Below are 27,754 nucleotides of genomic sequence, written 5' to 3' on the forward strand. Positions count from 1 at the left end.
TCACAGTGTAACCTAGAGACAAGAATTTGTGAGTCTGAGAAAATTACATATTTAAATGTGGATTTAGATATGAGAGAGAGAGAGAGAGAGAGAGAGAGAGAGAGAGAGAGAGAGAGAGAGAGAGAGAGAGACCAGGTCAGGGAGATGATGGAGAGATCTCTCATGTCGTCTCGTTTTTTTGTCTATTATTCCAGGATAAACTTGGCATTATGTGTTTTTTTTCTTCTTGGGATAATAAAAAAGAGAGAGAAGTAGAGAGAATCAGGAGAGAACATAATTAGAATAATGAAATTTTGATGACCTTGTAATATGAAAGTACTATTTCCCTCAGTAATGAAGTAGCGACAAATAATTATGTAGTTGGAAAAAATGTCTTACTTGGTTTAGCCTTTGAAGATTTTGATACATTTCAATAGATAGAGGATAATAGAAACTTTGGGATATAAAATTGCTAAATATTGGAAAGCAAAATGAAGAATAAATATTTTATCAAAATCAATAAACGACATTGAAGATTGGAATGAAAATGAGAAGTTTATTGGTAAATCTCAAAATTAAATGAAGAAAAAAAAACTAAAAGAATGACTACTGAATTTCTGGGATACACATCTTCCAGGCAACCCAAACAATATACAGGCTATTCCATTGTTTCTTACCAGGTCTATCCAAACAACAGGCACCCCAACCCTAAGAACAACCCAAACTTGCACCTCTCCCTTTCTCAACCCCAACTGAAATTCGAGAAATTCCAAATTATGAAAGAAACATTCAGGAACTTCTTGATATCAAAAAGCCCTAGATTCTAGAGAACTAGAACTTTCATGTTTTAGACAATACCAAACATGCACTATGTCATCTACACATACGGCCATGATCATTTTTGTTTTTGAGTGTAGAGAGATAACCATGATCATCCAACTCAATGGTACTTACACCTCTCACTTTCTTCAACCCCAACATATCCATCATGCTTCTCTCTCCTTCTACATCCTTCCACCTCCCAACACTAGCATACACATTAGACATGAGCACATAATCCCCCACATGATCATGATCCAACCCAAGAAGCAATTGACATGCATCCTTTGCCATCTCCACATTCCCATAGGCCATGCAACCACCGGCCAATGCTCGCCACACAAGCCCATTGGGCCTTTCTCCCATCCCCCATACAAGTTCTTGGGCCTCATCAAGAAGCCCGGCCCGTGAAAGCAGGCCTACCATACACCCATAGTGCTCAACTCTTGGGACCAAACCATACTTGGCATTCATCTCTCTAAACAACTTCCGGCCCTCACTAACCAGCCCTGAATGGCTACATGCACTTAACACACTCAATAGTGTGACCTCATTAGGCAGCACGCCGACCTTCAACACACTCAATAATCTAAAATTTCCGCTTGTTACTATCCCAATGTCTTCAACAAGTTGGACGTGATATAGTGGTGCCCACCAAATATGTCATTAGCCGTATTTGCATCACCTTCGTTGTCCAAACATAGTTATAACATATATGGTATTGTGGTTATCATGACCACATGGATCGTTTTTGCATCAGTCCATCTAATATTACCCTCGCAATAAAATTTATTTCAGCTCTACAACACATGTGAAAATTGACAACACCAACTGACGACGGAAATGAGAGATTATCACTGATTTACCTGAAAAGAGTGAGAATCATACTGTTTGTAACACGAAAATACCACACAAACACCATCCATAGAATCATCACTAATAGGGAAGCACATCGTTCTTAATACAAAAATATTACACAAACACCATCCATGGAATCGTAATTAAGAGGGATGCTCCACCAGTAATACAGGCACTTTATACTTTAGTGCCCCTATGATATGAGCGATATGGTGCTATGAACAATCCCTGTTTCCCACCGTCATTATTCAATTCACTGAGTTGATGGTGATAATCCACATGATCGTGTCATTTTCAAAACTATCTGGATCGTATAATATTTTCGTTGTAGTTTATGGTAATACTACTCGTTTGGGTCGGGGTAAGCTTCGATAATTGACTGGAGGGCCGGAAGCGATTTGATGTTGCAGTTGCTGAAACCACCCTTGCTCAACAGTGCCCTCCACTCCTCCTCTGTCCTTTCCAAGCCTCCTGAGGTTACTGCAAACATTAACATGTCGAATGCCAACCTCGAGTCAGCAAAGGCACTGGTATCTTCCTTAAGATGCAGAACTACGTCTACAATAATCAAATTCCCGCTCTTGGAAGGGAGTGCTTTTCAACATTGCTTCAATATCTTCACACGGTCTTCGTCGTTCCAGTCATGTAGTATCCACTGCACAAAAGCAATTTAGGAAAACAATCAAGCATGCCTTGAGAGGGGGATGTAGTTTCAAAAGGTATATGCTTGGGACGGTACGCTATATGGTTCTACATGGTACACCATAAGGTTTGGCACATTCGCAGACATGGAGGGCAAAAATTAAGTACACTTAATTTTCATCTACAGGAATTACTCCTAATATCCACTATCCATCTCAAGTCCCAGGTCTTTTTCTCTTGTTTGCTAGGTTACATTGGGATCCAAAGCAAGGATATATTAAAATCCAAGACTCGTTATGGGTCATCTATATTTTTTTAGAGTGATTTATGTCCTGACCCCAAAATTTTAGGTAAAATGGAGAATGCTCCATTTATAGATGGAAATTACAAAGGTTGGTCAATTTTAAAAAAATAAAAAAAAGGTAGGCTGACCGATCTTCTTCGTAATTTCCGCTTATAAATAGCATATTTAATTTCCGCTTATAAATAGCATATTTAACGTAAAATTTTAGGACTGATGCAAGGCATTCTATTTCGGGAGAAAAAGTGGGAGAGGATTATTAGTTTCCTTTTGAACTCCTTTTCCTTCCTATCTTCCTACTGCCACGCTTTCTTTTGTTTATATACAATATACGGCAAAAAAAAAAAACTCATTCCAAAAGACTTTAGGGTAAATATCCTATTATTTTCTATTTTTTTAACTTCTATATCTCATTAAACTCAAGCATTGAAAATATTACATATAAGGACAAGGACTCCATCTTTGCTATCTTCCAACCCCCTAAACCTTTTTGACCATGTATTATTGACCTCAACAACTTATGAAATGACGCTATCTCTCTCTCTAAAACTCCATCTCTCTCACATCATCGTCTCTCTCTCAAAACTCTATCTCTCTCTCTCTCTCTCACATCATTGTCTCTCTCTCTCTGAAAACTCCATCTCTCCCTAAAACTCAAACTACATCTCTCTCTCTCTCTCTAAAACTCCATCTTTCTCTAAAACCCAAACTCCATCTCTCTCTATCTAATACTCCATCTTTCTTTCTCTCTAAAACTCCATCTCTCTCTCACACATAAGAAAGTATGCTCGTGTTCGAGCTCAAGCTAAACCCCTTGGCTGGTAAACTCACCGAGAAGAGAAGAGAGAGAGAGATAGAGTTTTAGAGGGAGAGAAATGAAGTTTTAATGGGGCGTCATTTTAGTATTTGTTTGGGTAAAAAATTTATGGTCAAAAAGGTTTAGGGGGTTTGTAAGATAGAAAAGATGGAGAGCTTTTGCTTATAATTAATATTTTCAATTCTCGGGTCTCATGAGATTTGAAAGTTAAAAATAGGAGATAAGGGGATATTTTTTCAAAATTTTATATTCTTGTGGGAATATACAATTCATTAATTCCCTAGAGTAATATTCAAGATTGGAGCAATTTTAGGATCCCAAATTTTAGGGACGTAACTATTTCAACCTATAGATTAATCTTAATAAAAAGAAAAAAAATCTAATTGAACCTAAAAAAATAACATTTCAAGATTACCTAAAGACCCTCCAACATTTGCGGTGCGAGGTCTAAGTGTAAAAAAACTTGAAATTCAAATTTTTTTTTTGGAAATAATATACATAATATAATCCTGCAGGAGTATAGTTTGCATACTAAGAAAACATCTCTCCCACTTAAATCTCTCTCTCGATCAGATCTAGATCTGATGATACAATGTCCAAAACAAGTCAAAAGTCATTTCTATCTGTCCATGGAAAACTTATTTGATTACTTGACCAAATATATCTTGCAATTGGATAGATAGAAGAGAGTTTGGCACAACGGTGTTTAAACGTCAACTTATTCATAAGAAAGGAAAATTAAAGGTTTTTTATATGCTCTCGAATAGGCTTAGTTTATAGGAAAAAATTTATATAAGGTTGTAGGTTCTGATAAGTAAGGTTATTTAAATCTACACCATCCATTTTATTTAGATGGTGTATATTTGACACTATCTTATAAGACGTGTTCTTTTGACATTGTCTAAAAAACTAATTGTTTGATGGTGTATAATATTACTGGCAATATAATATATTTAGCCATTCAAAAGTGAAATATATCTTTAAATTAGATATTCATAAATATATTTCTTATATAATTCTTAGCTGGCTAAAGCAAAATATATCTTTAAATTAGATATTTGTAAATATATTTCTTATATAATTCTTAGCTCGCTAAAGGAAAACAAATGTGCAAGGCTACATGCCATTAGCCAGTATGCCAAATTCGGTAATCACTGAAAATGAAATCATATAAGTGTGCCTCACCCAAAAAAAAATCTAACAACCAGAAGTTGGAGAGGTGGGAAATTTTGTAGCCTCTAAGTTGGAAGAATTCTATTTGTATTTTTGTTTGATAACATGTCTATAATTCTAGTGGACTTTGTTTTGAGATAAGGGAAATGTTTTTATGTGACTCCAACACTATAAGTTAGATGTGGCCCCACTTTTTGGCTGTTATATCTGAATCAAATGGTTACAATTGTTCACACCATAATGTCACGCAAACATTGTTTTATTTTTCTTTTTTTTACAAAATATTTTTGGATAAAATTTTGGCATCCCATCATAAAATTAGGGCGAACCTAAGAAAATAAAAAAAGTACTTTATCTCAAAATAAGTGAACAAAATGCCCCTACAATTTTTAGGGGTATTCTGGCAATTTTTCATCACCGATTTTATTTTATTTTTACTTTTTATTTCTTATTATTATTATTATTATTTTATCATGTGAGCCCTTGTCAGATCTATGCATTTTCCAAATTTTGCTTTATAATTATTTTTAATAAAAAAATAAAAAATAAAAAATAAAAAACCATGAGCCGTCTGATCAAGATTTGACGGTTAAGAGCTAGCTAGGCTCTGACATTGTAACTTAAGCCATTTCAACTATCTACTCAGATTTGATGACTGAGACCCACTATCACAATGAAGATTACAATTTTGAGTTACAAGAGATAATACTTATCTCTAAACATTGGTAAAAAACCATCACCGATCTCTAAACCAGCTCTTCCGACCGAGCAACACCGTTGATCAACATCTTTCCCACCGTAATGCTGCTACCGGAAAGATAACCTCTAGAGCAATATAGAGATTTTCTCTTTCTAGAAGTGGAAGTTAACATACTCAAAACTCATGTGAATACGATATCTCTCTCGGAGGCCATATCTCTCTTTCTTGGAGACCCATCTCCATATTGGATATCTATTCCCAAAACCCCTAAAGGGGTGACCTTCAAAGGATGGCTATTATGTCTTCATTCTCTCTTTTATATAGATCTCACTTTTTTGCTACCCAAGAAAGTCTATTTTCTATTTACCATAATACCCTTAATTTTCTGAAAGAAAATATGGGTATGGTGATTTTGCTATCACCAAACCCAACAATCTCTACCTTGATAGCAAAATCATCATAATTGTTTTGACAACCTTCATTGAAAAGATTTCTTGATTTCTTCATGCTTGCCTCCATTGTAGAATTTTCACAAACACTTTGCCTTCATATTTTTCCATTTCAAGCCATGTATCCATCAAACTCTACTATTCAGCATTTTCTTAATGCAAGCCTTATCCCCATACACGCCTTATGCTCTGATATCAATGATAGAACACTCGAGAACCCTTAGCTTGCTGAACCGGGAATCCTAAATACTGGGATCCTACCCAAGATCGTGTACATAATTAACTAAATACGAAATAGATGAATACAACTATAAATCGAATACGAGAAAAAAAACAAACATAAAAAGCACGTCACAACAACACACGATTTACGTAGTTCATCCCGTTGGGCCACGGCGACGGCATCGGCAAGAAATCCATTATCACAATGAAGATTACAATTTTGAGTTATAATATATATATCTAAACATCGGTAAAAAACCATCACCGATTTTCCTTTCTAAATTCGCTCTCCCGACCGAGCAATACCGTTGATCAATGTCTTTCCCACGGCAATGCCGCTACCGGAAAGATAACATCGAGAGCAATATAGAGATTTTCTCTCTCTAGAGGTAGAAGTTAACAAATTCAAAACTCATGGGAATACCTCCTCTCTCTCGGAGGTTATATCTCTCTCTCTTGGTGACCCATCCCCATATTGGAGATCCATTCCCATAACCCCCAAAAGGATGACCCTAAAAAAATGAGTATTATGTCTTCATTTACTCTCTCTTATAAAGATCTCACTGTCTTGCTTCCCAAAAAATCTATTTTCTATTTACCATAATATATTTAATTTTTTAGAATAAAATATGAGTATGGTGATTTAGCTATCACCAAACCTAACATTCACCATGGCCCGACAATATTGCTGCCAAGGCCCCATGCTATTCTCGATCGACGAGAATTTCCTTATTACATAACCCCACTTGCTTAGCACTCCCCTCATTTAGAAAGCCCCACTTGTGCTTATCATAATGACTAATAATTGGCAAATTTCCATGAGATAGAAGGCAATTTTTTAATGGGATGGGATTTTAATACTAAGCTGCTGGTCTTATTCAAATGTGACCCTCCTTCCAAAGTCAAATGTGACCCCCCTTCCAAAGTCAGAGAAAAATTCTGGATAAAAAATATTATAAGCTAATGTTCATCCCCCAAGATTTTAAAGATCCCATCGGTGACCTGGATCAAACCTTCAGATTTTTGATCAAGCACAATGGAACAACTATTTGGTCTACAAACTGGAAACTTTAAAAAGATTATATGAGGCCGGTTCTTGCCGATTTTCTTACAAGTATGGGGTCGAACTGCCCGGTTCTGGCCTATTCTCTTACTAGTATGGGGTTGAACTGGCCCGTTCAGTGATTAAAAAATTATAATTAAAAACAGGTGGACACAATTCGTATCAAGTTTTGCTAGAGAACCAATACGAACTCACCAGTTCATAGGGGAATCGGCCAATCCAGGTCACTGAGTTTTTACCCTGCTATTGCCAATACTTTATCTCCAACTTTTTTAATTGCCTTTGGTTGGGCACTTCACAAGGTAAACACATGCGCTATCTTTTGATTTGCACAAAGTACAGCTTTGAAGTGCAAATGCATTTGAAGCGACTTAATATGAAATCAATATTCCAAATGCATAAAAAGCGATGACAAACTGTGAATTGGAAAGTTCTTTTTAAGTTAGTGACAATTTTCGTTAATAAATTCAAATTATCTCCACTTTATCCGGAGGAGCTTCACCGTTTAAAATTAGTTTCATAATATCCCGGTAAAAAAAAACTTTCTCTTGATATTTTAAAGGGAAAAGTTTATATAGAGCTGAGGCTCTAAACAATCAAATTTGAGCTTACGTCACAAATTTCACTAGAAGAGCTTGTTTTGATTCCCAAATACCTTCAAGTTGATCATCTTGACATCAAGATGTATGGACATTAGAAAAAAATGAATTTTAAGTTTTGAAAATAGTGTATTTTGTAAAGCATTTTTGGATCGTCAATTTTCAAGATTTTCAAGTTTTTTTAGATCGGTTGATCTACATTATTTTTAAAGCTTTAATATTTATAAATAAATATGAAAATATATTTTAAGGGTATCACAAAGATTTCTATTATTGAAATCACATTTCTTGACACTATTTGAAGGTAGGCTCTAATTTGATTGTTTAAAGCCTAGGCTCTATACAAACCGCACCCTATTTTAGAACTTTTCATTAATCATTATTATCGCCATAAAAGGTTTCCCAATAACAAGAATGTATGTAATCTTAATGTAAAATAAGCCACATCTTCCATTTGCAAGGAATTGATAAGGCTATTAAGTTGATAAGTATCTTTAGATATTTTAATTTTGAAATGCATTAGAAATTCTTATGACCAGTATGTTAGGATTTAAGAACCCTCTAACATGCGGAAACAAGAATCCCAAAGTTTGATTCCATCAAGATCGTGTACTTATCCAGCTAGAAACAAAATAGGAGAGAGCACGAGTCATAATACGATAAATAAAACATTAAAGACACACATCACAAGAGCATAAAGATTTGTAGTACCCCAAGAAGGCTACATCCATGTAACAGTAAACTGAAATCCATTATACCAATGAAAATTATATCATAGATTTTGGGATATAGAGTTACCTCTCTAACCCTCGACAAAACCTAGTCGAGCAAACCCTTTTAGACCTCATTTCCCGATCGGAACCACTCGTCGATCTCTCATATCTATTCTATAGCTAAACCAGTATCCAGGAAGATAACCATCTTCCACAGTTAAACCGCTCTCCAGGAAGAGACCCATCTCTATTCTACAGCTAAACAGCTGTCCAGGAAGAGACCCTTGAGAGCAATAAAAACTTTCTTTTACTAAAAGGGGAAACCATCTAAAATCTTTATGAGAATCACTTCTCTAGAGTAAATCATCTTCTCAATCCACATGAGGCACATCGTGGTGTTTCTCTCTATAAGAAGTTCTCTTCTCTCTAAGAGAGGCATTGCCACTGATGAGGCATTGTCTCTCTCTCTAGAGGAAGCCACATTTCCCATATGGTGACCCAAATATGGCACACAAATTATTTGGTCTTTCATCCCATATATATAAGAATAGGAATCTATATTAAATAGGAAATCTCTAATAGATGTTACATATATCAAAATCAAGAGATATATTCAAGAGTCCTAATCTTTTTGGATTTCTATTTTCTTTAGGAAACTTATCAATATCAATCTCAATCTCAATCCCACATAAGATGAGATTTTCATATGTAGGTGATTTTGGATATCACTATTTCCCACTCTCTCCACCTTGATATCAAAACCACCTGCTCACCATGCCAACATCCATGTGATAGTTTATGAATTCATCATCTTTTGCCAAATAAATTATTTCATCATTCTTGCTGAAAAATAGTGCTTGCCATCATATTTCTCCACCTCAAATAAAACACTTGCATACGTTGTTATGTAATTTTCTTCAACGAATGTACAAACATTAGCCTTGCATTGAACCATGCACCCTGATACCACTAGTTAGAATTTAAAAAACCTTTTCGATGCGGAAACAAAAATCCCAAAAGTTGGATCCTACCAAGATCGTGTACTAATCCAGCTAGAAACAAATTAGGAGAGTGCACGAGCCATAATACGAGAAATAAAACATGAAATATACATACCACAAGAACACAAAGATTTACATAGTTCGCCCCAAGAGAGCTACATCCATGGGAACAAAAAATTGAAATCCACAATACCAATTAACGTTACATCATAGATTTTAGGACATAGAGTTACTTCTCTAACCCTCGACAAAACACAGTCGAGCAAACCCTTTTAGACTATCTCTCCTAATCGGCACGACACGCCGATCTCTCATCTCTATTCTACAGCTAAACCGATGTCTAGGAAGAGGGCCATCTTTATTTTATAGCTAAACCACGGTCTAAAAAAACACCCTTGAGAGCAACCGAGACTTTCTCTCACTAAAAGGAGAAACCTCCCAAAATCTTTACGGGAACTGCTTTTCTACAAGAAATTAGTCGCTCAATCTATATAAGGCACATCTATAGAGTTTATCTTCGAATGAAGCTCTCTTCTCTCTAAGGGGATGCCTTGTCTCTAGAGGAGAACTCTGGAACAGAGGAGGCCCAACCTCTCTCTTTAGAGGAAGCCACCTTTCTCATATGGTGACTCAAATTATGCACACAAATGCTCTGCTCTTTCATCCTATACATATAAGTATAGGAGTCCACACCACATAGGAAACTTCCTATAGGTGTTATATATATATATATATCAAAACTAAGAGATGTACTCAAGAGTCCTAATCCTTTTGGATTTCTATTTCTTTTAGGAAACTTATCAATAACAATCTCAATCCCACATAATATTAGATTTCCTTATGCGGGTGATTTTGAATATCACTATATCCAACAATTTCCACCTTGATATCAAAATCACGTGCTCACCATGCCAACATCAATTGTATTGCTTTACGGATTCTTCATCGTTTTCCATATAAATTCCTTCGTCATTCTTGCTGAAAAATTGTACTTGTCATTATATTTCTCCACCCCAAATAAAACACTCGCATATTTTGCCTTGTGCTTTTCTTCAACTAAATGCACAAAACACTGCATATTTTGCCTTGTGCTTTTATTAGCCATGTATGGAGTCATCAATATGCTCAGTTTTTTTTGTCATATTGGATTTTACTTAGAACAACTCCATTCTATGCAACAAGACAATTTACGTATCCAAATAGAAAATTTATAATAATCAAACATATGAATTTCCACATATTGGCTAATATGTCTTTAGAAGTATCCATTTCGAATTGCAAACTATAATCCGCAATCCTTCATCCTTCATACCAGATTATTGATCCCTAAAACTAGCATCTAATATCCCATGATACTATTCTTTCTCCAATTTATAAGATTATAGATCCATAAAACTAGCATCTAATATCCCATGATACTATTCTTTCTCCAATTTATAAGGTTATAGATTCATAAAACTAGGATCTCATATCCCATGATACTAGTAACGTCAATATCATCCATGAGAGTATATCATGTTCCCTTAAATCAAGGTAACAAGGCTTCGTCACGTATGTCTAACAAATCCATCCTCCCCAAACATTGTAGGGAAAATTACAAATAAACTGAAGACCAGACTTTTTTTATGTAACTTATCCACCTAATTTTTTCTCTCATTTTTTTTTTAAAGCAAATTTTCTATGTAAATACTCTCAAGGGAAAAAGTTCATTTTGTTTAGACAGAAATGTCTTTCTCGTATACAAAAATCATTTCGCAAGATTTGACGTTGACTTTTGGTCCCAACAGCACTTTGCTTGAGGGCACCATCACAGCATCCGACCGCCTTAAGACAGCTATTGCATCGAAATTGAGTACTACCGGATTGCCCTAAGACAACTTGTGGACCAAAACTGAGTATTGTTGTACCGCCGAAGCCTTGGAATCTAGTAACTGCCGGAACGGCTTTTGCAACCACCGGACTGCACTTTACGTAGTACTAGAGACCTATAGCCCTATTGCAGGACCACACTTTATACAACGTCGGAGCCTTACTGGCGGATCGCATTTTACATAGTGCCGGAGCCCTATGGCCGGACCACACTTACACAGAGCTGGAGCTCTCCGACATCCAGTAATTGCCGAACCGGGCTCCGACATCCAATAATTGCCGAACCGCCCTTTGCAACTACCGAATCATATTTTACATAATACCGGAGCCCTCCGGAACTCAGTAACGGTCGGATCGCACTTTACACAGTACTGGAGCCCTGTTGCCGGACGGCATTTTACACAGTGCTGGAGCCCTACATCTGGATCTCACTTTACACAATGCCGAAGCCCTGTGGCCGGACCACTTGCACAGAGCCAGAGTCCCTATTTTGGTGGGATAGAGGTGAGTGGTCAGGGTAAGGCAAAAATAAGGGATGGTAGCTTAGGTATTTTTTTTATTTTTGGTTGGGGGTATTTGTATAGAAAGTGTATTTTTTGGAAAAAAATGTGAGAAAAAGTTAGGTCGAGGTAAGTTGCATAGAAAGTGTAGTTTTCAGGTTTTTTTTTTTTTTTTTTTCTCAACTTATGGATGCAGTTTCTATAAGGTTGCAACCTTAAACAATCCAATTAAGGCGCACCTTAAATTTTTATCATAATATGTAATTTTTTTGTAAAAAATTATTAGTATTATCTTAAAATCTATTTTCATACTTAATTAGAAAATTTTAAATCCAAAAATAGTTAAAATTAAGTAGATCTATAAATATATGAAAATCTTGAAAATGGATGGTCTAGATAATATGTTGCAAGATGCACTATTTCCGGGACTAAAACTTTATTTTTTTTCATATTCATACATCTCGATGTCTAGATGATTGATTGGATTGTTTTTTCAACATTAAAATAATAGTTTCGATAGATTTTTTAGGTGTCTATCATTCTACATTTTAAAGTTGCAACCTTATGTAAACTTTTCCCTTTTTTTATACTGTTAGAACTTGCTTTTTCTAAAACTCCCAAAAAAAAAAAAAAAAAAAGTCCACCGCTTCAACGTTAATTCTATTAGGTGGTCTTCGTATCTGAATCATGTCCTTATCTAAAATATAATGAAAACTTTTATTAAAATATCAACTCAACTAATATTTACTTAAGAAAAGGAAACATACTTACTTCATCTTTCCAAAATAACTCAACAAAACCAGACTAATAAAAAGAGGGCAAGCTTTCTACAACATAAAACTTACATACTTCCCCTTATCCAACCGTCCATTCTGAATGGAGGGCTAAGATATCCCCAATCACAATGTCTTGTGTCTACATTATTTTATTTTAATTTTTTTTCTATAAACTATTTTAACACTAAATTTTGTACGTCCAATCCGCTATTAAATTCATACAAACAAAAAATATAAAAAAATATTTTCAATAAAATAAAATGACTAAAATACCCCTTAAAATTTTAAGGGGCAATTTGGTCATTATATTTTATCAAAAAAATATTTTAAATAATTTTTATAGGTGCACCTAAATGAGAAGATGGAACATACCAAATTTTACATTTATAAAATTTGTATAAAAAAACTAAAAATAAAATAATTTGAGACATCGGATCTAAGATCAAACGGTGAGTAACTCTCTTAATCAAAATTGGACGGCTGGATGGTAGGGGAAGCATAGATCTTCTATGCTGTAGGGGAAGTATAGAAACCTTTCCCATAAAAATATACTTATCAAACAAACACAGAATCTTAGACAAATCGTATTTCTAACAATTAACTTTAATAAAAATAGAAATAAAAAATAGAAGATACCATAACAAAAACTAACAAAATATTTTTTGCAAAAAAAATAAATATAACTCTAACTCCTAAAATAATTATAATTCCTAAAATCAAACCCAAAAATCTATCCACATCTCTAAAAATAAAATCAACAAAACTAAAATTAAAATTTTGTAACAAGTGGATCTTGATATGCATCATTCTCCCCTGGTTGGAGAAAATTCGATCAGAGTGTTGAAATGCGTTAAGATGAATTTTTCAATATCCTTGTAATCTTTTTCAACTAGAAACATTGTAAACACGATCTTGGGACTTATGGGTTATTGCATTGATTATAATGCAATAATCGTGCATTGAAAATGAAAAGGCCTCATGGAAAAGATCATTGTTGGTCAATCTAGTCTGTTCAACCATAAACTTGCTGAAATTGCTTAAACTTAACCTTAAGACATACGACGTGTGCATATTTGATATGAGCACTAGATTCAACAGTTGAACCAATTCAACCTATTGATTTTTCTTTGAGGCCTTCTTTTTTTTTTCTTCATCAAATATTGGTTTAATCATGTAATCTTAACATTATCACAAATTGGATCTCCTACAAATCATTGATCTTCATCTAAATATGTATAGAAAATTGGGGACAAATCCCAATCGACAACCTGTTGATCTTCGATACGACAACACCAAAATCAAACTTGTTCCCATTCAAATGATGTAGATTCACTAAATCCTATGATTTATTCTCCTGACTATGGGTCTGTCGAAGCAAGCGTATGTATATAACGGGTACTCGAAGACAGTTTCCCACTCACTATCGTCATCATAGTATGTCGGTATTGTGTTTTGTGCAAAGCAGTGGGTCAATTCCTCAACTTGTCGACTCAAGTCTTCTATCTCAGTGTCTCAGAGGTCTCGCTCTCTTAAGGATGTGCTCATTTTCGGTACCCGGCCATAGGCCTCGTTCACGAGCCATGATGCCTATCGACAAACACCATGATCCTTAAGAATTGGCTGATGTTCTGATACCACCTGGTGCAATTGAAAATTATCGGCCCACCAATAACCGGTAAATCAACTGCATTTTAGATAGAGAAATAAAAAGCATATAGTAAATCAGCAAAAGGAAGCACGAACGTGGGGACTCTGAGTCCTCCACCAAGAACCATAAGAGCACATAAAAGAAAAACTCATAGAAACGACTCTCTCACTCTCTCTCTCTCTACAATAAGCTTTTTTCATTCAACCAAAAATCCATCATCGCAATTCATTGTATGTGCTTAATTTTTTATTCCCCTGCAACTTGCGTTTTAAAACTCCCTACAAAAATGGAAGTTCAGCACTTCAACATTAATCCTAATAGGTGGTTTAATATCATGTGAATTATGTCCTTATTCAAAAGATAAAGAAAGATTTTATTCAAAAACAGGAAGTACCAACACAATTAATACTTATTAAAGGAAAGTAAACGGACTTATTTCATCTTCCTAAAATAACTCAACAAAAATGAACTAATAAAAAAAGACTTGTCAAACTAACCCAAAGAATCTTAACTAATTATATTTCTAACAATTAACCTTAATAAAAAAAAATAAAAGATGCCATAACAAAAAATAACAAAATATGTTTTTAGGAAAAAGAAAAAGAAAATATAACCCTAACTTCTAAACTAATTATAATTCCTAAAACTAAACCAAAAAATCTACTGACATCTGTAAAAGTAAAATCAGCAAAAATAAGTTTAAAATTGTGTAGGAACCTGATCTTGATCCCCATCTGATCTTCCCCAGAATTATATGAACAAATCTTACAAAATGAAAGGGGTGATAAAATCTAGGGGCAAGCACTCTACACCATTGCTTCACTCATAAAAACCGCTGCCTTGGCCAAAGCATCAGCAACCATGTTGGCCTCTCTTTAGATGGTAGGGTCTTCCAATGATTTTCAGCAAAAGATTAAAGCTTAGTAAGTACAATTATCCACCATTGCGCCAATCTCCAAGAGGCCTACAATGACAACCCATGGAATCAACGGTAAGCTTGGAGTCTATTTCAATAACAATAGGTAGACAATACATTTCACCTGCTAGTGAGATCCCCTACTCCAATGGATAAAATTCAATTGTGTTCCTAATGGGGCTGTAGAAGCCACAATAACACGTGCATTATTTTTAATGATTCCTCCATAGCTAGAGCTAACCGGATTCCACATCAATTTTGAGCTTGAAGAAAACTGGAGGTAGCAGCCATGCCTGTTCAAGCTCAAGCTATAGTAGGCACTGTTCTAGTGACCTATGTGCATAAATCATATGCACCAAAATATAATTTAATTGGTACAAAGTACCATAAAATTATAATTAACTGCACTGAGGTGGACTGTCGAAATCAGATCAGAATTAATAAAAGAGCTTACTCTATCTTTACTCTATTATTCATTCTTGACCCTAAATAATCAAAGTAAGATGTACTTCTAAATGGTGTCGGAAAGATGATTTTTTAGTAGTAAAATCTTTGTGATGCCTGGAAATTTATTTCATCTCTAATTACAAAATTTAAAGCCTCAAAAATAATATAGATTGGGCAAATCTATAAATACTTTAAATTATTGAAAATTGACGCCCCAAATAATGCATTAGAAGATACGCCCTTTCCTAGACATTGAAATCTTTCTTTCTTTTTTCTTACTTCTACGCATCTCGAGGTAGCGATGATCTATTAGAGAGTATTTCGATATTGAAACAAGCTCTTCTAGTGAATTTTTTAGGTGTGTCTTAATTTAATTGTTTAAGGCCTCAACCTTATATAAATTTTATCCTTAAAGAAAATATATCTCTAATTTCATCAATTCTGAAAAAAGCAACACATTATGAAAAGAATAAAAAAATATATTCAATTTAAGTACACTTCACATCCATTTTACTTATCGATATTTATTTCAAATGCTAGAAGTTTATATAAAAGGTTAATTCTGAAGACTTTATTAAAACAATTTTGTTTTATAAGCATAATTTTGAAAACTATTTTTTTAAATGGAATAGTGTATAAATATACATTATAGTTTCCATTATTACCTAAGTACCAAATAGTTTCCGTTATTACTAGACTGTCTGTTTTTTCACTTCATAACGAAATGTTTTAAAAAATATTGTTTTACCCTTTTTTGGGTTTTGAACAACCGAAATGGTCGTATTTTCGGTTTTTCAAAAACCGAAATGTGCCTCATTTTGATTCTTGGAAAACAAAAAATGACCTTGACAATTTAAAAACTTTTGTTCTCTTCTGTACGTCTTGTGCTCAGTGTATATGATTCTTAAAGCTACTCCTGTGTGAGTCTAAAAAAAAACAGTCTCACACGAAAAGCTACACTATTGTGGGTAGAAAAGTTATAACATGGATGTGGGACTTTACTTTTCTAGAGATCCGTACCAAGTTTAATGGTGATCTTTTGGGGGTCCTATACACATAGGTGGGAGAGGGTCCTATAGGATCATTTCTCTATTTTGAATTTGGCGATCAAATTAATTGTTTATCCGAAAATCTGAGTTGCTTGAACAGGACTAGACATGTCAGTAATCGATGGCAATACCGATCAGGTTGAACCCCCATAAGTTATTGTATAAAGGGTGCAGTTGGCATACGGATGCATCCATAGCGGTAGAGGTAAGGTGCGCTTTCAAATTTTATCACCGTATATAGTTTTGATGTAAAATGTTTTAAGGATTATCTCAAAATCTATGTTTATATCTAATTATAAAATTTTAAATTTAAAAAATGATTAAAATCAAGTAGATCTATAAACATATGAAAATCTTGAAAATGGACGGTGTAGATAATATGTTGTAAATGCACCATTTCTGAGACTTAAAATCTTTTTATTTTTCATGGTCATTCATCTCGATGTCGAGATGATCAATCAAACGGTTTTTCAACATTAAAACTACCTTTTCCGATGGATTTTTGAGGTGCATCCGTAGCTCTACATTTTAAGGTTGCAACCTTATATAAACTTTTTCTTTTTATAAATAAAGCGTGTTTTAAAATGAAAAAGTTTATATAAGGATGCTACCTTATAATCTAGAACTACTTATGCCTCTCAAAAATCCATCGAAAAAGGTAGTTTTAATGTTGTAAAACCCTTTGATTGATCATCTTGACATTGAGATATATGACTATGAAAAATAGAAAGGTTTTAAGTCTGTGCATTTTACAACATATTATCTATACCGTCCATTTTCAAGATTTTCATATGTTTATAGATCTACTTGATTCTAACCATTTTTTAAATTTAAAATTTATAGTTAGATATAAAATTTTTTTTTGAGATAATCATAAGAATTACATCAAAATTATATACCATGATAAAGGTGCACCTTACCTCTACACATACGTATGTATATGTACGTCAACTGCACCCGTTTAAAAATGGGTATGGTTTCTATAAGGTTGCAACCTTAAACAATCCAATTAAGGTGCACCTGCAAATTTTATCATAACATATAATTTTGGTGTAAAAATTTCTTAAGAATATATCAAAATCTTTTTTCATATCTAATTATAAAATTGTAAACTCCACAAATAGTTACATAGATCTGCAAACATACGAAAATCTTGAAAATGGATGGTCTAGATAATGTGTTACAAGATGCATTATTTCTGGGACTCAAAATATTTTTTTTTTTTGTTCTTTTTCATATAGATGATTAATTAAAGGGTTTTTCAGCATTAAAACAACCTTTTCTGATGGATTTTTGATGTGCATTTGTACTTCTACATTTTAAGGTTGCAACTTTATATAAACTTTTTCCTTTAAAAGTGAAGCTTTTGACCATATTTAATATCTATTATTTAAAGGGTGTGGTTTCCATAAGGTTGCAACCTTAAACAATCCATTTAAGGCGTACCTTCAAATTTTATCATAACATATAATTTTGATGTAAAATAGTCTTAATATTATCTCAAAATCTATTGTCATATCTAACGAGAAAATTTCAAACTTCAAAAATGACTGAAATCAAGTAGATCCATAACACATGAAAACCTAAAAAAATGGACGGTCTAGATAATATTTTGTAAGATGCGCCATTTATGGGACTCAAAATCCGTTTTTTTTTTTTCATAGTCCTACATCTCGATGTCGAGATGATCAATTAGAGGGCTTTCAATATTAAAACATTTTTTCCTAATAGATATTTGATGTGCATCCATAGTTCTACATTTTAAGGTTGCAACCTTATGTAAACTTTTCCCTTATTTAAATGTTATTTGTATATTAAGATATATTATATAATTACTATTATTTGTAAATCATAAAATTTTTAATAAATAAAGAAATAAGAGATTATTTATATTTTTGGTATATTATTATAGATCTTAGTATTATTAGTTATCTCTTAACATAATTAGGGAAACGTTTATATAGGGCCGAGGCTCTAAACAATCAAATTGGAGCCCACCTTAAGAATTTTATTAGAAGCGGATGTTCTGATGTCTAAATATCCGCAACTTAATCATTTCAACATTAAGATGTATGGACATGAGAAAAAAAAAGGATTTAAAGTTTTGGAAATGGTGCATCTTGTAACGCATTTTGGACCGTCAATTTTCATGATTTTAAAGTGTTCATAGATCGGTTCGATCTACACTATTTTTAAAGCTTTAAATTTTATAATTAAAGATAAAAATATAATTTAAGACTATCATAAAGATTTTCAATATTGAAACCACATTTCTCGAAACTATTTGAAGGTGGGCTCTAATTTGATTGTTTAGAGCCTCGGCTCTATACAAACCACACACATATGATTATTAATCCTATGATATTTTGGCTTCTGTGCAATTCAGAACTATTAGTTTTGGAGCACTTTTTTTTCACAATAATTGGTTCATAACAAATAATTCCAAACCACTTTACTTCCTAATAGTGAGCACTCTGGAACTATTAGTGTTGGAAGTTCAAATACCCGAAACCCCAATTTAACCTGAATATCACACACTCAATACCGCATATATAAAATCAATAATCCTTTCAAATATCGTGTGTAATAATTTAAGAAAAATAAATTAGAGATGGAATAAATTACATATTCATGTGAGAAAATTAGAGAGACAAATCATAATACAAATTTAATGTGGCTCACCTGGCAGGGCTCTACGGACAAGCCGGTAAGTAATTACACTATCAAAGAGAAATTTATTGGGGGATACAAAGTTACCTCAATGGAGAAAATTGTTGAAAACTATCACCAAAAAAATACTTTATTGTGATCACCCAAAAACCACGATTTACTCCATTTTACTTTTGACGTTCTAAGGACATGAGCGATATAAGCTCATACAATTTTCGCACTAAAATGAACAAAAAAATCTCTTTTCTTTTCTAAACATAACCCAAGTAAACCCTAGAAAGAACTTTCTAAAGAGAGAGAAGAGTTCTAACCAAAAAGGAAAAATTGTGTGTCCCATATAACCTTTTTTGCTTTTGTACCAGTCTCATAATTTAGTGACAAAAAAGACCCTAAACAAATAAGTAAAATACAAATACATATTAGGTGATTTTTTAATCACTGTTTAACAATTGGTTTCATACCATTTTGATTCCCCTTTTATTTATCAATAAAGAAGATTTTCGACTGGTGTTTGGGTAAACAAGATAACTTCGTAAGAGGGGAATCATGGAAGTTTTCTTAAGTAGTTTTTTTTTTTTTTAAGGAAATTCAGAATTATAATGAATTTCCATTTTCTAAAGTTTTATTTTAGGTTTAAAGTGGACAAGGAGACTTCTAGTAGCTTCAGGAGGCTATTTTACCCGTAAGGGACTTGACTATAGTGGGATTGGATCATTTCACTAATATGGCCCATAGCAGATGTCTTGGGTGCAATTAGGGGTTTTGGTGAATTTTAAGGACCGAAGGTGATTGTGTAATTGTGGTGATTTCCTAGATCAACATCTCCATGCAAGGGTAGGAAAACCGAAAAGTTCAAGAGGTCTCTTTATTTGGAAAAGTTTATATAGAGCCGACGTTCTGAACAATCAAATTAGAGCCTATTTTAAAAATTTTACTAGAAGAAGTTGTTTTGATGCCTAAATATCTTCAAATTGATCATCTCGACATCAAGATGCATGGACATGAGAGAAAAAATGGATTTCAAGTTTTGGAAATATGGTATTTTGTAACGCATTTTTGTGACCATCAATTTTCATGATTTTTTAGTTTTCATAGATATGTCGATCTACACTGTTTGTGAAGCTTTAAACTTTATAAATAAACATAAAAATATATTTTAAGGCTATCACAAAGACTTCTAATATTGAAACCATATTTCTCGACACTATTTGAAGGTGCAAATAAATAACTTATTCACCCGGTAGTTTTAGAACCAAACCGCTATTCGGGCAAGGTGCTCTGGTGTCTGGTTTTTTCAATATTAAACAGCTGATTGCAGCCCCTTAAAAAGCGAGCGCGCCCATTTTGTTTGTGAGTTAACTCTCTCTCTCCACCAGTGTTTGCAAAACAGGCCGGTTAGATCGCTACCGGTGGGATGGCGAGTTTGGTTAGGGCCGGTTTTGTGGCACACCTCATAAGATGGCACTCTTCAAAAAAAGTCGGCACCAAAACCGGCCAGTTTGAGGTTGAACCGATGTTTTTTAGTCTAAACAGGCCGGTTTTTCCTAACCGGTCCGGTTTACCATTCTAACGCTCGATATAACGGCATTTTTAACGCATCAAATAAACGGTCGTTATTTGATACAGGCCCATTATTTTTCACCGAACAAGATTTTGCAGCTTTTTTTTACATAATATTTGTTTTTTCGATCAACTATTGATGTTATACACCAAAAAGTTTCTATAAATTGTCAATTATTGAATCAAAATTCCAAAAACAAAGAGTTCTTAGCGAATTGAAATGGGGATTTTTGAAAATTAGAAATTTCCGCCAATCTATCAAATGTAGCTTCAATACCTCATAGTGTTTCTTAAAACTGGAGGGCTTTGATTAATTGTTAAAGGATTCAACGTTCATATATTTCAATTTTTCCAAAATGATGAAGATTTGAGGTTTTTTTGGCCCCAAAGTACTACTGCTCGAAGAACTGTTTTTGATCCAAACAAATTGATTTCTGATTGACTAATTGATCAATTTTTATCAAATTGATCACTGAAGTTTGATCATAAAGGCCTCATGTATCAAATAAACTAGTTATTTTGATTTACTATTGATTAAATGTTTTTATATCAATTTTTTTTGCTGTGTTTTTTTCCTGAAATTTTCGTGAAGTGAAAAATCCACAATTATTTGAATAAAGATCTCAATAGTGAATGAATCGGGCATTATAATCTTAATTAAAGTATATGAGAAAAAAATAATTCTTTCTTTTTAATGTTATATATTTTTGGTGAGCTTGTTGTATTGGTTTTAATGTTATATTTTATTTTTATAAAAGTATTTTTTTTTGTGATGAATATGAGAAAAAAATTTATTTGTTTTTAAGGTTTTTTTTGGTGCATGTTATTGTTGTCTGTGTTCTCAACTTCTTGTTTAGTTGTGACATTTTCTTCTAATTTATTTTTTTATTTGTTACAAGCTATCTATCATTTGTTGCAACTTCATACTCATTAAATATGTTTATTAGCCTCTATGAAGAAAAGTGGTTGAAACTAAAAGGTGTTTTACTCATCTCTCATGTTTTCACATGCTGAATTGGATAAAAAATTAACCATTTTTTATTTATTTTTAATATGCATCTTAATTCCATATTTTGAAGTTGCCATCTTATATAAATTTTTTTTTTGTCATGTTAAAACTCAACTTAAAATGTTACTGAGTAAACGAGGTTTGGCCATTTCAAAATCAATTTGGCCATTTGAAGCAACACTTAACACCTTGATCCACACCTTGCATTTTTAACCAAGTTATTGAGTAAATGAGGTGCTCTCTCTTACTACCTTGACTTACAACCTTTCGAAAAGCTGGGAACATTATGCTACAAAAAAAATACGCTCTCAAACCCAATTCTAAACCGTATTAAAGGGTTTTCCAACATTAAAACAACATTTTTCAACATCAACATTAAAACAATATAGAAGCATATATTATTGCATCATCCATTGTTAGTTGAACTTTGTAACTTCATTAATTGAATTTATGTGAAATTATAAATTGTCTTACATACCTCTATAATATTCAAATATTAAATTATATAAAAAGTTGTTTCAATTTTTTTTTATAAGACAAATGTATGTAATATGATAGTGTATACTTAATCTAACTTTTTCTATATTTGTTTTAAATTTTTTTAGGGGGCTTTGATTCATTTTTTTAAAAAAAAATCTACATAACCGGTTAGTCCGGTTAACCGCTCCTGTTAATCCAGTTTCAATTCGAACCGCCCCAGCCTCTTGACCGGTTAACGGTTTCGGTTCGATTTTACGAACACTACTCTCCACGTGGAGCTTTCGCCTCAAGCAGACGTATGAGGTCTTAGATCTATTCGGACATCTGCCCATCTATTTTGCAATCTATGTGTATGTTTTTATATTGTTTGTTTCATTCTTTGTAATCTTTTTTATTGAAAGCGCCATTACTCTTTGACCTTTTGAACCAATTTATCAGGGGCTTTGCTAGCTTGATCAATTAATAACAGAAGTGTTTCGGTCGAGATGTAGGTTTCGGGGGTTTCAGGGGTCAATCAGCGATAGATGAACCTTTTGAGCAAGTAATGATGGATTGGGATTTCGGGACTAAAGAATGCATAAACTTGGATCTTAAAACCTCACTTGAATAAAAAATCCAACTAATGTGCATGAGGATTCGGTAAAGGGGCTTAATTACTAATAATTACTAATATTGGAGAAGTATATAAGTTGAGATTTGAAGTTTTGATATTTATCTTTCTATATATATATATATATATATATATATATATAATTGTCATTATATTCCTACAGTAAAGTAAAAACTATGTAGTGGTAATATTCATCAATTAATTAATAATGCATCTAATAATACAGATTATGCATCTAAAAACATCGACCCATTATGTCATCGATGTTCTTTTGTATGTAACAAATTGATAGAAGATATTATCTGAAAATGTGAAAAAATAAAATTTCAATTACGTTAAGTAATTGGGTTTTAGTTAATCCCTAGGCTAGCTTCCTTATTTGCTCTTCGTGTAATTAACGTGGATACTGGAATAATTGTATGTGTTGATGACTAATTGCAAATTTATATGGAACTGAACTTGTTGATTTTTTTTTTTTTTTTCAATGAATATTTGACATGAAGTTAGAAATGTCTATTAATTATGTGAGATTTGATGACGTTTTACTCCCTCTCCACTATGCATTCACTTGTCTAGGTCCTCTAATAGTAGGTATCCCAGATTGATTCATGGGCATTGGAAGAGTGTAATTATTGGTTTGCCATAGTGGTTAGTTTAAGCATAACCAGAATGATGGGTGTAACTATTATAAAAGGGAAACTTAAAATCCACACTACATGATGGGGGCAACTTTCATGTGTGGTCTATATTGAGCTTTGACCCAAACCGTTTGAGAATTATTCACTTGTAGAACCTTTTGAAAAAAGGTTTTGAAGCATAGAATAGGTTGATGACGTGATGCACGTTGTTAGGCCCATTGCGTTCACCTACGCACCCTGCGTCACTGGCCAGGAGCAACCCTTGGCTGGTACAACAAGCTCTATTGAGTCCTACAGTGGTGATGTGGTCCATTTTTTATGCATTCTGGGGTCTTCAATTAACAATTTTATGAGATTTTTGTGTTGTTCTAGGTTGACCAGGATAAATATTGATAAGATTTAGTTACTGGACTGACCTTGTCTGATGTGAGGGTTTCCTACGTATTATGGACTACTAGGCATGATCAACAAAGATCTACTATACTAGTATGGTCCTTAGGGGTTTAGGATTAGAGGTTTCTCGAAATTCCCTTAACCAAAGTTTTAGGGAGGTGTATAGAGAGCTATGGCAAGTGTTCATGGAAGGCATATGAAGAGCTAAGTTCTATCACAAGCGAATGGTATGGACAAGAGCTAGGTGAAAATCAGGTTAAATATTTGATATGGCTCTACAGAGGGACAAAAGAGCTCCTAAATCAGCCTAGTTTTCAGTTCAATCAATTGACGAGGAAGATGACTGGGCCTAGTTGGGAGGAGCATGTTTAAGTACAATTTGCTTATATTGCAAAGAACCAGAAAAACTTATATGCTAGCATAAAAATTTCATATTTTGGTGATTTACTCAGGCAAATTATTGGACTTCAAGGCACTTGTCCATTACTTTTCATCCTATGCACATAAAGGGTTTCATTTTTGCAGATGTTGTGGCTCATGCGCAACCTATATCAGATGTTCATGCTCGCGAGTTGGCCTAGGTCCTAAACTCTGATAGCTTTTGTCAGACAATTTATTTCGGAGGGCTTTGATATATTGTACTTTGATTTAAAGAACTATACAGATAGATGTTTATGACTTCACAGTGTAACCTAGAGACAAGAATTTGTGAGTCTGAGAAAATTACATATTTAAATGTGGATTTAGATATGAGAGAGAGAGAGAGAGAGAGAGAGAGAGAGACCAGGTCAGGGAGATGATGGAGAGATCTCTCATGTCGTCTCGTTTTTTTGTCTATTATTCCAGGATAAACTTGGCATTATGTGTTTTTTTTCTTCTTGGGATAATAAAAAAGAGAGAGAAGTAGAGAGAATCAGGAGAGAACATAATTAGAATAATGAAATTTTGATGACCTTGTAATATGAAAGTACTATTTCCCTCAATAATGAAGTAGCGACAAATAATTATGTAGTTGGAAAAAATGTCTTACTTGGTTTAGCCTTTGAAGATTTTGATACATTTCAATAGATAGAGGATAATAGAAACTTTGGGATATAAAATTGCTAAATATTGGAAAGCAAAATGAAGAATAAATATTTTATCAAAATCAATAAACGACATTGAAGATTGGAATGAAAATGAGAAGTTTATTGGTAAATCTCAAAATTAAATGAAGAAAAAAAAACTAAAAGAATGACTACTGAATTTCTGGGATACACATCTTCCAGGCAACCCAAACAATATACAGGCTATTCCATTGTTTCTTACCAGGTCTATCCAAACAACAGGCACCCCAACCCTAAGAACAACCCAAACTTGCACCTCTCCCTTTCTCAACCCCAACTGAAATTCGAGAAATTCCAAATTATGAAAGAAACATTCAGGAACTTCTTGATATCAAAAAGCCCTAGATTCTAGAGAACTAGAACTTTCATGTTTTAGACAATACCAAACATGCACTATGTCATCTACACATACGGCCATGATCATTTTTGTTTTTGAGTGTAGAGAGATAACCATGATCATCCAACTCAATGGTACTTACACCTCTCACTTTCTTCAACCCCAACATATCCATCATGCTTCTCTCTCTTTCTAGATCCTTCCACCTCCCAACACTAGCATACACATTAGACATGAGCACATAGTCCCCCACATGATCATGATCCAACCCAAGAAGCAATTGACATGCATCCTTTGCCATCTCCACATTCCCATAGGCCATGCAACCACCCGCCAATGCTCGCCACACAAGCCCATTGGGCCTTTCTCCCATCCCCCATACAAGTTCTTGGGCCTCATCAAGAAGCCCGGCCCGTGAATGCAGGCCTACCATACACCCATAGTGCTCAACTCTTGGGACCAAACGATACTTGGCATTCATCTCTTGAAACAACTTCCGGCCCTCACTTACCAGCCCTGAATGGCTACATGCACTTAACACACTCAATAGTGTGATCTCATTAGGCAGCACGCCGACCTTCAACATTCTCGAAAAGACTCTTAAGGCCTCCTCGCCATGGCCATGTATGGCCAACGCTTCTATCATGACACTCCATGACCATACATCTTTCTCTATAATCCCATCAAAAACCCATCTAGCCTTGTCTATATCACCACACTTTGCATACATATACACAATGGCATTGCTCAAGTAAGTGGCTTTCCTTATGTATGGGCTTCTATCTATGAAATTATGAAGTTGTTTCCCTAGAGTGAGTGCACTGGACTTGGCAATGGCTTGGATGATTGGAATCAATGTAACCTCATTGGGATGGATGCCTGATGACCCCATGCAATCCAAGAGCCTCAGTGCATGGTCTATGTCCCCTTTTCTTGCATGAATGGCTATTATAGCACTCCATGAAACAACATCTCTTTGAGTCACCTTATCAAACATTTGCATTGCACATTTTAATTGACCACAATCCACATACATCATAGCCAAATTAGTGTCCAAGATCTTATTGCAAGATGCCCATCCAAGCTTGATTATATGGCCATGGACTTGCATTCCATACGCATCCTTGCAGGTACGGCGGCACGACTCGAGCAAGAAGTTGAAGGTGAAGCCATCAGGAGAAGCACCTTCACGCCTCATTTTAGAGTAAAATTGAAGGACTGCTTGTGGGTTAGAGTGCAGAGTAGAAGCCCTTATCATGGTGTTATAGGAGAATGTATCTGGATTTTTGATCTGGGAGAAGATCAGTCGTGCATATTGGAAGGTGTTTGAAGGGGAGCATAGAGATATGAGTTTTGTTTGTGTGAAGTTATTGAGAAGTTGGGTTGTTGTGATGAGGTACGCATGGAGTTGCTTGATTTGGTTGAGGGAGTAGGATTTGGCTGTGATTTGGAGTCCTTGGTTCATACTTCATAGTGGAGGAGTTATTCTCGAATTTGATAAGTTTTCTAGAATGGAGACTACTACTATTTGAATGCTCTCACCTCTTCACGGTTTCTATTTTGTTGATTTTGCTCTGTCATTGCTACTCTTGCAGCATTCACAACTATCTCTCTCTCTCTCTCTCTCTCTCTCTCTCTCTATCTCTCTCTTAATTTGAAATGCTAACAGTTATAAGAAACACATTTAAGAGGAATTCTCAGGCCCCTCCACAAGAAGGAAGATCAGGCCTTTCAAATAATTGTTCCATTTATAACTACTAATATATATTATCTTCTTGAGAAATCAACGGAAATATTTTTAGTTTTTGGTATATTTAAAAATATTCTGAAATTTTTTAATATACAGGGGAGTGAGGCCATAGTAGGCCTCGCCCTGCCTCACCTTGACGCTGAACACACGTTTCTTGACCAAGAATCGCATGACTCGCGAGAGGCACTGGATGTCTGGTGAAGGAGCCTGCAGTGAGGTGATGATCTTAGAGAGGATGAGTTGTCGGGCTTTGGAAGGGATCATATGGGCTATGCCGAGCTCAACTGCACACTTAAGTGTGAGAGTGTCCGCGAAAGCTAAGGTGAGCTGCCAAAGCTCAGCCTGGCCCTGAACATCATCCTCACCTGGCATCTCCATCCCTCCAGTCTTCTTGATCTTCTGAGCCCTCTTCCATTTTGAATTTATAAGGGTTCGGGTGTGGGCCATATTGCAAGTTGGAGGCCTGCTCCTTGTGCACATTGAAGTATTCATAAGACGCAGTCGTCATATTTGTTTATGGATTTCTTTTTATTGAAATATTGGGGAAATTTTGAAAACGATAAGCATAAAATCCGCCCATTTACTTTTGATACAGTATAATGCAACCGCACTTTTAGAAAACCAAGTTTGTTGTATTTGTATGCCCTAAAATGTTTCATA

General features: G+C 34.4%; 1 protein-coding gene across 1 annotated transcript; it reads right to left on the minus strand.

The window, feature by feature from the left end:
• On the minus strand, positions 1-27,541 carry LOC148783338 (pentatricopeptide repeat-containing protein At5g43790-like). Its single transcript, XM_088859863.1, has 6 exons — positions 27,227-27,541; positions 25,487-26,635; positions 25,210-25,284; positions 934-1,368; positions 657-731; positions 1-12 (listed from the first exon to the last, which is right to left on the minus strand). Exons 1-6 carry the CDS (start codon positions 27,539-27,541, stop codon positions 1-3), a joined length of 2,061 nt encoding a protein of 686 aa, XP_088715989.1.
• Positions 27,542-27,754: the final 213 nt, after the last annotated feature.

The sequence above is a fragment of the Amborella trichopoda genome, chromosome 2, assembly GCF_054954075.1.
Source record: "Amborella trichopoda isolate Santa Cruz 75 chromosome 2, AtrichopodaSantaCruz75HAP2 v2.0, whole genome shotgun sequence".
NCBI classification, from domain to species: Eukaryota; Viridiplantae; Streptophyta; class Magnoliopsida; order Amborellales; family Amborellaceae; genus Amborella; species Amborella trichopoda.

Bases quoted from the DNA above. Each gene is read 5' to 3' on its own strand.
- LOC148783338 (XM_088859863.1), bottom strand. From the start codon at position 27,541: ATGGCCCACACCCGAACCCTTATAAATTCAAAATGGAAGAGGGCTCAG. The intron at 25,285-25,486 runs GTAAGTACCATT...CTCGAATTTCAG, and splicing joins GGTTGAAGAAAGTGAGAGGT to TTGGGGTTGAGAAAGGGAGA. The intron at 732-933 runs GTAAGTACCATT...CTCGAATTTCAG, and splicing joins GGTTGAAGAAAGTGAGAGGT to TTGGGGTTGAGAAAGGGAGA.